At 50.1% G+C, this 10962-nt stretch overlaps 1 protein-coding gene across 1 annotated transcript in view; it reads right to left on the reverse strand.

Annotated features, from left to right (window-relative positions):
• The window catches only part of AGO3 (argonaute RISC catalytic component 3), a 29771-nt gene extending 20139 nt beyond the window's left edge, over window positions 1-9632 (reverse strand). Inside the window, exons 1-5 of the mRNA XM_048969221.1 lie at window positions 9350-9632; window positions 3537-3708; window positions 2027-2147; window positions 1190-1398; window positions 67-203 (exon numbers count right to left, since the gene is read on the reverse strand). Of these exons, the coding sequence (XP_048825178.1) occupies window positions 67-203; window positions 1190-1398; window positions 2027-2147; window positions 3537-3708; window positions 9350-9368 (658 nt within the window). The 5' untranslated portion in view covers window positions 9369-9632. The remainder of the gene's footprint in view (window positions 1-66; window positions 204-1189; window positions 1399-2026; window positions 2148-3536; window positions 3709-9349) is intronic.
• Between the last annotated feature and the right edge of the window lie 1330 nt (window positions 9633-10962).

Consider the following 10962-nt stretch of genomic DNA (forward strand, 5'->3'; position numbering starts at 1 on the left):
TCCAAGGTGACTCGTATTCTTGGAGAGAAGCTTTACCTCCACTCTTAGCTCTGAATCTCAACTCACCATCAATGTTGAGCATCATCTTCCACATGGCAGGCCGCACAGACTGATGGAACCCAAACCAGACCTCCCTGCCGCCCCCCAGGGGGTGATCGTAGCCTTCTGGAGCTGAGAAGAAGGAGCGGCCCACAGGGGTGTACCTGGGGAAAAGATGAGCACAGCTTAACACACCACCTTCCAAACACAGGATAAACATCTCTGTCATAAGATTGTAACTAAATATTATGATGTTTGCAATTCTGTGCACGAGGAACCTCTGTCAAATTTAAACGGCGCTCTCAATGCATTGCAGTGTTTTTAAATGTAGACAAAACATTTACTTCTTTTTGCAAGCAGCAAGTTAACTTCTGTTTTCCAATTTCCAACTTCAGCACAGTATAATTTCCATTACAGCAGCACACTGGGCTGATCCTTGCACTCATTTTGCATATTTTACAAGCAAACTTCTCTCAGTGTATACTGCATTAAAATGTGGTGGTAACAAAGAAATACAGAAACTAATGCTTTCCAGGCTGCTGTTACATATCTCCAGCCTTTAGCTCAGGATCTAGGGTAGCTGGAGAACATCAGAACATTCCCAGTTACACCCAATGAAAACCACCCGTGCAAATCCACCATGCTGGCTACAGCCAGCAACCAAAAAGGAACCCCAACTGCCCAAATACAGCAAAACTGATACAGCCTCCCCCAATGTTTCAAAAGTAACAGGCATGGTTAGGACAGCTATCTACTCTCAATGATGCATTGAGATCACAAGAAGCATGCACCATTGATGGGTATATCAATCAAATAAAAAGACTCATGCTTTCAGACAGTCACCAAATGAGTGGGATTTGGCTCAACTGGAACAGAAAACATGGGAGCAGTGCTAAGCATACTGTAAGCTCTCCATAGTTCAGCACAGACCTAATACAAGCATCCCCTGCTTCTTGATGTTTTCAAACAAGTGTATCACCTGCTCTGCAACTTAAATATCTACAGAAATACACAAGCATCATCAGCTTCTATCTCCCCAGCTCAGCTCATCAGCTGTGTGAGGGAATGACCATTCTTTCTTTTCAGGATGAAGGTGTCCCAGTGGGGATCCTTCAGGTAAAGACAGACAGCAGGAAGACAGTGAACCTACTTCATGGAGGGCAGGTGTCGTAGCACCACATCGACAGCATGAACAGGGTTAGTGCTGATAGGTTTGTCTAGTTCCAGAGGCTCAGGCAAGGTTCTTCCTGTCAAAACTTCATGCAGCAAGTGCCAGCTCACCCGAGAAACAAACTTTATTGACACTTTGAAGGGACGATCTTTTCCACCTTCTCCTGGTAATGTCACATCCAAATCCACCTGGGTGGGCAAAAAAACAATAGCAGCAGCTGAATTCTTGAGTTTGCTAGCCTGCCCTCTCTATGTAGCACCCAAAACAAGAGGCACTGCTGGAAGAGAACCATTTTCTTTGCATTTATTGAGCTGGAAAGCTGGGAAAGAAGTCTACATAACCTGAAAGTTGCCTCAGCTTTTGAGACCAGCCTAAGAGAAGGGATCAAGACACTTGCTTTCTAAACAGTGGTTTCAAACACATGGCTCACTTTGTCATCGTGGCTATTAATCACAGTGAAACTCTTCCCTGTGCTGCAGGAGGGCACAAAACATGTTCTTCAAGTCCCTGGCTTTCTGGAGCTGGCTTCCAAAGGTCTGAATGTGCTTAGATCCCTCCACACTTCTACAAGACCACAACACTTATGGAAAAAAGCACTTAGTAACAACTTTTCAATACAGTATTTAGAAAATATAGTTTCAAGAAAGCTTTTGGGTGTAACTTAGAAAAGTAAATGGAAGAAGTTGGAAGAAACGAGTCTCAATAGCTCAAAACTCCCCTCCAATCCGTTAAACGTCTCTCAAAAGTTAAGCTGGGTTTTCTTTTGCTTTTCTAAAAAGCTGTAATAAGTACCATCTGTTTCTCCACTTATCTTACCCCAGTAGTGGCCACGGGAAGTGGGTTGGCTGTATAAAGGCTTCTTTTCCCATCATAAACTGGTCGACGGTCCCCAAATATGGTCACTTTAAAATGCTGCACCATCGAGTCCACCACCTCCCTGGAAAAAAGGTTGGTATCGACACTGAAAACGACTGCAGGGAAGTTTCATACTGGAACGTGCTGATATTCCAAGAAGGTCCTTCTCACATCACAGCTATGCTAACAGATCTACGCTAAAGAATAAAGCCTTGACCAACTCAATGCTTCAGAACCAGAAAATGCTGTTGGTGAAATAGCTTCAGGAAGTACCAGAAATGACTGAGGGCTCTCTCTCACCTTTACTATACAAGGCAAAGATGCACTGATCTGGGAGGAAAGACACAATTAGGAAAACCCAGCACAAGGCCACAGTTGGAAGCAATGCCAGGCCGTGGCAGCGGCAGAAGTTAACTGCACTGCATACCTAATAATATCAACCTGCTCTCCAACTAACAACTCTTGGATTCTGTTTACATTTTATAAGAACAAAACAAAACAAAGCGTCCCAAGTCTTTGCTCTGTCGTTAATTATTTAATATTTCACAATAAAACCAAGTAAAAAACGATCAGATTTGTGCACGGTTCAATTCAGCCGGTTTTCTTCTCCGTGTGTTGACAGCAATAAAGCAAGCAGTAACCTACAGCAAATAGATGGAAGCACTGAATTTGCACTTGAGATGAAAGCGTTTTGTTTCCTTTTTCATATGAAAAAAGCCTTCTGGATACAAGCAGCACACGCATCCCCTGCAAAGGGACTTTTGCAGCACCTCTGAAATACGCCTTCAGGTTTTGAATTCTTTGGACATTCTTTGTGTTTCGGTGGCACTGCAGACTCTCTTCATGCCCTGCAATTCCCTCATTCTACAGAAATTACACATTTTCCTTCTGAAGCATAACTAGCACTCTCACAAAGCAGAAGCTTACTCATATGCCATTTCCTGACCAGGCAACATTACCCTAAAACACTTCATCACAACAATAAACACCAGCTTCCTCTTCAGCAGGGCTCATGGCAGCTCCTGCACCTTGCAGGTGGAGCTTGGAGAAGGTCAAACTCTCCGCTTTGCGCTTCTCTATCACAGAAGTGTTAAAACTCAAGTTTTTCCATTGGCAACAGGCACAGCACCACACTGAGCCACTTTAAAAGAACCACTGGGTGCTCAGTTATCCTCCAGAACAAGCGCAGCCGGCTAATGGAAACACTTTAGAGCCAGTATTTCTACCAGGAAAAGTCCCTGCCTCCAGCTATGCCCTATTTCTGATGCCCTGAAGGACAGAGGTGCTGCTGAAGCAGTCACAAAGCTGTGCCCACATTACAGCACCTGGTCACAACTGAACCAACCAGAACCTGGAGCAGCCTCTGTACCCATCTCAGGTTCTAAGCTACACAGGGACTCGACTTGCTCCAGTACGCCTCCCTGCTTAAAAACATCAGCAACGAGAGAATTCAGAAACGTCACTTTCTTACCTGTTCACCCTCCGAGGACACTTATCTGGTTTGATATCCACCTCATAGAGGTAGACGTCAATCTTTGGGATTTCAACTTGGAAGCAGTTGGCCAGCAGTTTAATGGGCTTGCCCATGGTGCCATAGCCAGGCCGCCTGGGCACCATGAGCAGGGGCTGAGCCCCGACGGGTCCTGTCAGAGAGCAAAGCAACACGTTAGAAGACGAGCACAGCAAACAACCCGCACTGCAAAGCTACCAGCTTCTCTCTCAGTAGTTTGAAAGGCTCCTCACAGTTGTAGGCACGCTTGCTGGCCTCCCATTAAGACTCACTAATCCACTTTCTCATTCTTAATCAAGTCCCCGAGAGGTCAGGCAGGCACCTGTGTTCAATGCGACACATCACCGGTGAGATGCATCCTGTGTGCTGAGATGAGGGCCCTCAGCTCAAGGTCCTGCTTACTCGTGCCTTCCAAAACCAAACAGTAGTAAAACATGGGCCACACTTGACATGGCCAGCAGAAATGCTCATTTAAAAGCACCTCTTGCTGTTGCAGCAATAAGAACAACGTGCTCTGCAGCCCGACCTGCTTCGAGTTTTTACCAATTACTCATCACACAAATGTCACAGCGTTTGATTCAATTAGTTAGAAGTTCTCCCCTCCACTCCCACTCAGTGACGCAGACAGCAATTCCTGCCCACTCTTTTCATAGAAGAGTTGAAATGTCAAGTGCCGGTACAAAAACGTCTCATTTGTCTTTTGATTAATCTCCCCCGTTCCTGGAACAGGCTGCATGCTGACCATAGGTGAACACCAGAGCAAAGTTCCACGGTAACATTTGCCTTTCTCTACCCAGAAACCTACCAAAAAAAATTCAGCGTGGGTTGGCTTCAAGCCATAAAACAGAACAAAAACATAAAACAAGAGGCATCATTAAGAACACCCTCACAGCCAATGCTTATGCAAAACGAGTTCCAAGCATCTGTTCTCCTCACTTTTTCTTCATTTTAATACTATGAAATGAGTACAAGCAGCCCTACGTTTTACTCCAGACATATTTTCAGAATATAAGCATATGTGAAAAGTTACTACCAAACATTTGAGTGACATAAGTGACTCAATAGCTTGTTTTAATATTAAAAGAACACGCGTGGCATGGCTCATCTATAGTTTCTATCTACAAGAAACGTGAATAAAACCGCTGAAATAAAGGTAATTAAAAGGGGCTGATTGCTGGAATCAGGGCTGCCCAGTCCCCCACCACAGCTCACATACAAGCTGTGTCACTGTAGCTACAGGAACAGAGCTGGGCTGAAGGCAGCACTGAAGCTGCAAGCGCTGGGCAGGGGGTGCAGCACCGCTGGGTGAGCGCCGCTCCAAGTTCAGCTCCTCAGCAGAGCACAAAAGCACTGGATGAGACAAAAGCCTGCACAGCTTTATCCCAGCACTGCTGTCCCATCACCTGCACTAACAAAATCCCAGCTAGAGCAAAAGCCTGAAGCACAGAGGTGGCACTGGATGCCACACACGGGACACGTTCCAGGCCCAGGGAAGCAGCGCTGTGCCCACAGAGCACCGCGGGGAGCAGAGAACTGCAGATGAAGGCGTTGGGATCGGAGCCATTGGAGCTGCTCCAACCAAGGAACGAGAAGCACAAGACTACGTGCTGTTCAGGAACAGTTTTTAGACGTTCTGCTGATTTGTGCAGGATCCCTCGGGCAAGTTCACAAGGAATACAAGCAAGCTGCAGCTCTGTTCCGCCCCAGCCCAGCACTGAGTCGGCCGTGGGCACAGCACAGCTCCCGAATGGCTCCGGTGACTCACAGAGCCTTGGACCCACGTCAGGTACTGCCAGTGACCAAAGCCAAAGCACTGAGTGCAGGATTGCTCTACACAGCATTGAGTGCAACTGACAGCTGCTCTTCCATGTAATTCAGCCATAGGAAGGCAAAGCACAGGAAATCTGTCACGGTGCTGTGCAGCACAGGACCATGGCAGGTTTGGGACCCACCTGCGTGTGACAAACTGCTGCTACTCTGCCTTTACAGCATCAGTACGAACACATCTCACAAACGCAAGAAAAAGCATTCACCAATTATTACTGATCACAGCAGCTGCTGAAACCAGAGCGTGTGAGCATCCTCCAGAACAAGGGAAGATCCTCCCGCAGTACGGAACACAGCTTCCACAGAGCTCACAGGGAAGGAAAGGAACTGATGCTGCTAGAGGGCTGAGGGGGGAAACCAACGTGTCAAGAAGTCAAGTAAGTGCTGAAAAGGTAACTGTTATTTGTGGAACATCCTGAAGAAAACAATCTGATGCTTGCAGATACACCAGAAATATGGTTTCTGGTTGGGACATGACGTTAATTTCCAGTGGGCTCAGCCGGTACCTGCAGCAGCAACGCATGGACCTCCCCACAATATGGAAGAATGCAGAACTTTGGAGCCAGATCCCCCTTGTGAAGCTCCCACTGCAGCCACACCATTTGCCAGAAGGATGGGGAAGATACCAGCAGCTCTGCTGGGATCCGAGCCCCAGCACTGCTCCTGCACGCCGGCAGCCCTGCTGAGGGCTGTGCACACTGGGCTCACATCCACTGAGCGACCCCACAGCTCAGCACAGCACGCACAGGACCTGCAAGCACTTGCAGCAAACCATGCTAAGAAAAACTGAAGCTTCAGGCACGCAAGGCAGTTTTACAGCAAGAAGAAATACTGCTTTCTAGCAAGATGCTAACAGAAGATAAGGGCTTCCTTACATGATCCTTCTGCAGGGAAGGGAAGGGAAGCCAGTACCAGGCTTCCTGCAAGACATTAACCGTTTTCCCACTGTGGGCTTCAGCATTACAGAAGTTCAAAATACGATCAGTTAATAGCTTTATTTTTGTGTATGAAACAGTTCTAGACCTCTCAACGAAGGGTGGCTGAACAGTTTGGAGGCTGTGACGGAGGACATGACAGGATGGGCTCAGAACAGAGACCCAGCAGCATCCAGCAGGCAGAGGAGGGGAAGGATCCCCTTTCAGAGGGCCCCTTTCTGCTTGGGCTCAGAGGCCCAGCCTGCGGAACTCAGAGAAAATCCTACCACCAGCAAGACATGAGTTAACTCTAGATTGAAAAAACAGGGTGAGGAGATCCTGGTTAAGCATTGGTTTCCACAATCGTGCCCCTTCCCTATGCCAGAAATCACAAATTGCCTTATTTCTGCAGCAGCAACCTCTCTGGGTGGCATTACATTATTTATGAGTAATGCAATCCACGTTTTCTCAACATCCCTACTTGCAATTTAGGCTTTACTTTAAAAAACAAATAGTTGCAGACCGTAAGTCCTGTTAGAACTCATCGCGCCATCCATCCGCCGCTGCTCGGCTTTCAAGTTTCAGATGCAAGCAGTTGCCATTTCCCCAAGAACTGCCTGAGAGCAGAACAGCAAGAACCCAGACACACGGCGTAGGACTAAATTTAGAGCTACACTACCAGAAAATAAAAATAATTCCTTACAGTTACTGAGCAACACTTCTTTAGACATAGCGCTGAAATCTGCTCTACGCCCTCCGCGAGTTTCGCGTGTGAGGAAAATTAAAAGGAGCAAAAAATTAATGGTCGATTTTCTTGTTTTCACAACAACCCTGCAGCACAAAGAAGTGAGAAACAACGCCTGATGAACGTTGAGGACCAAATCAATTGGTATCCAGCTCTAAGCTTAGTTAAAGGTAAATGCTTCCATGGCATTCCAGTTATGAAACCCATCCCAATGCAAGAGAAAAGTGGATTAGTGAGATCTTGCTGACCCCCTGCTGTCTGTCCTCACTGCAGCTTCCAGCCTTGGGACCATTGCAGAGCTCTCAGATGCCCCCAAGCATCAGCCAGATGCTGCCTCTCGGTTCCTTGCTGCAGGACTCACTGGAGCTGCACACAGTGGGGCACTGCTGTTCATCTGCTGTCATTTAAATGCAGACCGGATGTGTTGAAAAGCCTCATATTCCTGCCATTCCTTCAAAATTAGCTTGGGAATTAGCTCAAGCTATATCCTACCTGACAATTAAATCACTATGGAAGTAAAGCAAAGGGGAAGAAACCATTTGTAAAGTTCATACTCTGATTCCAACAGCTTCCACTGCAATTCCACTGAGGCGAAGTTCCATTGTAACTCACATCACACGCATTCCTGACTGGAGTAACTGTTGAAGGCACTTATGATTCATTCCCCCTTTCTTCTCAACCCCACCCACAAAAATACAACTTCTAATGGTCCTCTCAAGCCACCAGCCTCAACACAGCAAGGCAAACGCTCTGCATTCTGTCTGCCCTAAGATCCTACAGAAAACAGCCCACAAAGATTAAGCAACGATGCCTGTTGTGCTTCATTAAAAACACCAAAACAGAGTCAAGAGAGCAACAACACACCTTAACACTAAAAGCTCTGGGCTTGGAAGGGACAATTCACAAGCATGTGGACACACAGCACTCTGACAGTCACAGCACAGAGCACCAACTCACAGCAGCAGAGCTTTCACAGAGCCCTGCAGAAGCTCTCCTCACACCTCCAGAAGAAGCGTGATGCCGGGCACCAGATTCACACTGCAGCTGGGAGCTGCCTTCACTGTGCTTCACTGATCCATCTTCTCCACTTCCTCTTCTGTGACTTTCCTTCACAGGAAGGGCTGTGCATCCGAATGTCCTTCCTCTGACACAAGGCAACTTCAGCCCTCATCTCACTGCCCAGCATGGTTTGTGCCCAGCACTGCTGATGGCAGAGTTCCCAGGTGCTCAGGGCATTAAGCAAGCACGGAACCTCCTCATTACAGAGGACACACAGGGAGGAACGCTCAACCCCAGAACCAGCACTGAACCACTTCAACACACCCTGGTAAAAATCATCACATTACAACCTAACCAAAGGGAAAATCATTCCAAAGAGAAAACCAACTCATTCCTGTGCTATTCTTGCAAATCTGAGCCCTGTTACGAAGCAGCTCGATTCACGCCGGGTTGTCTCTGTAGTTTACTTAACACACACAGATTGTTCGCATACCACCCAAATTCCGTGGGATTGCTAAAATCCAGCACTTTCCTAAAATGGTTTCAAATCCATCACTTAAGCTCATTAAGCGAGGACACGGGCAGCGAGCTTTTCCAGCCAAATCCACCACAAAGTTCAGCCTCTGTACAAACACCAAAGGCACCCATGTGCAAAGAGCTGGGACTGCCCTGCTTGGCACCTCCAGCTCCTGCCTCATCCCCACAGCACCTGAACGGCAGCCCTTCCAACACACCCAAATCCCTTCTTTAGATCTCAAACCACATTTTAAACAGGCGGCGCACAAATAGCGAGCCCGCGCTTCCCAAACCACGAAAGCCCAACCGAAGGGCTTCGCATCGAGCCGCCCCGAGACGCCTGCAATTGCTCCTAGGCCCAGTAGCCGCGGACACAGCCGTACGTTCAGCCACCGGGAGACACCGACATCGCGAGCGGCGATGCGCTGTGCGCTGAAAGCCGCGGCTGTGCGGCCGATGCCCCGCGGCACCCCGCGCTGCCGGGTTACGCAAGGCGGCTGCGCGCCGCGCCGGCCCGCGGCGTTACGAAACGCCGGGATTCGTCCTGCGGGTGTTCCCAGCTCCAGAGCGCGGGCGGCAAAGAGGAAGGCCATCCCGCTCCCCCGGGAGTGCCGCTCCGCCCGGCAGTCAGTGCCGCTCCGCCGCGCCGGGCCCTCGGGACGTGAAACCACGCGGCGGGGGCACGCAGCACCGCCAGCCGCCGCGGCCGGGCGGCGGTACCCGCTTCTCCCCTCCCGACTCGGGGCCGTTCGGAGCACCGCTAGGCCGCTCACCTGCGCTGCTGATTTCCATTCATGGAGCTGGGCGCAGCCGCTCGGGGCTGCGGGCTCCGCCGCTGAGCTGAGCTGGGCCGGGCCCGGGCCCCGGTCGGGCTGCGCTGGGAGGCGGCGGCGGCTCCCCGCTCCCTTTAGGCCGCAGCTCGGCGCCTCTTCTCGGCCGCTCCCGTCCCCTCAGGCGGCGGCAGCAGCGGCGGCGGCGGCGCCCCCCCGGGCGGAAGTTGCGTGGCCGCCCCGCAGCCCCGACTCACGCTGCCGCCCGCCCGCCGAACCACCAGCCGCCGGAAGTCCCACCCCCGCACGCCGAACCGTTCGCCCTTCCGGGGAGGGGCGGTGCTTCCGCGGAGGGCGGGAAGAGGCGGGACCGGAAGTGCGTGAGAGGCGGCGCGGGGAGTGCGTGAGGCTGGGTGGTTGCCGGGCAACGGCGCTGTGGGCGGGAAAGGTGGCGGGAGCGCCTCCGAGAGGGGAAGCGCGGGGCGCTGCGCCGCTGCAGCCGGGAGCTGTTCCAGTTCGACGCCGTGTCTGCACTGCAGCGTACCAGACGTGCCCCGTGGCAGCCGTTCAAGGGTTACGATGACTTTTTGGATTCCTTAGCCGCCGTCCCAATGAATTATGCTGCGGGTTTTTTTAGTCGTCACCAAAAGAACAGCAATGAGTGGAGCCTTGGCCCTGGTTCAGCTCAACAGCGAGCAGTTCCCATGTAGGGCTGCAGCACAGAGCCCTGCTCCCTCAGCACACAGAGGCCTGAAGCCTCACGCCCTGTCCTCTGCTGCCCTCAGAACCCAGGGCTGCCCTCCGGCTCGCGTGTGTTTGTTGCATTTGCAGGGCTGTGAGAGCGCGGCTGGAGTGTGGGAGAAGAATAAAGGCTGACCAGCCAGATCTGCGTACATTCAGAGCATAGGGCTGCCCTGCTCTGTGTCTGGCAGTGATTGTAGCAGCGTTCAGTACCAGTCCGCTATTGGAGGTGATACTGTAAGGGTTCTAAAAGCGTGAATGCTTAAAACAAACCACTAGAATGTTTCCTTCTTTCAGGATTTAAATGGGGAAATGCGATCACCACAATGCAGCCATAGGGCTGAGGGCGAAGCCTCATCTGGGCACTTCCTGCAGTCCGGGCTGCTGTAATTGGAGCCCAGCACCAGAGCTCAGATGCCAACCCAACACCTGACACCACGGGCTGACAGAGATCTGCTTTCCAGACCTCGACCCAGCAGCACAAAGCACCATTTTCTGTTACATCTCACTTGGAAACAAGTCCCCTGAAACTGCTGAAAAAGATTTCCACTATGGAGTAGGGCTCTTTTTATTTGTTTGTTACAATGTTAAATGCAGGAGAAGATGAACAGAATTCGTAAAGATGCTCAGTTCTGTGCAGTACGTCCACATCAATTAGCTAACAAGTACCTGCGTGCCATTGGCAAACGCTTCCCTAAAATTGCTTCGCATTATTCAAAAACCCAGAGTTACAGCTCAACTGCTAAATAATTCAGTGCCCCAAGGAATGTGGATACATGTTTGTAAGGTAAAGCACAAACAGATCCACAGAACTCAGAGGATGGCACACAACCTCCCCTTCTGTACCCATGACACACACCAAGTTATTGGCATGG

Source organism: Lagopus muta, chromosome 23, assembly GCF_023343835.1.
Source record: "Lagopus muta isolate bLagMut1 chromosome 23, bLagMut1 primary, whole genome shotgun sequence".
In the NCBI taxonomy this organism is placed as follows: Eukaryota; Metazoa; Chordata; class Aves; order Galliformes; family Phasianidae; genus Lagopus; species Lagopus muta.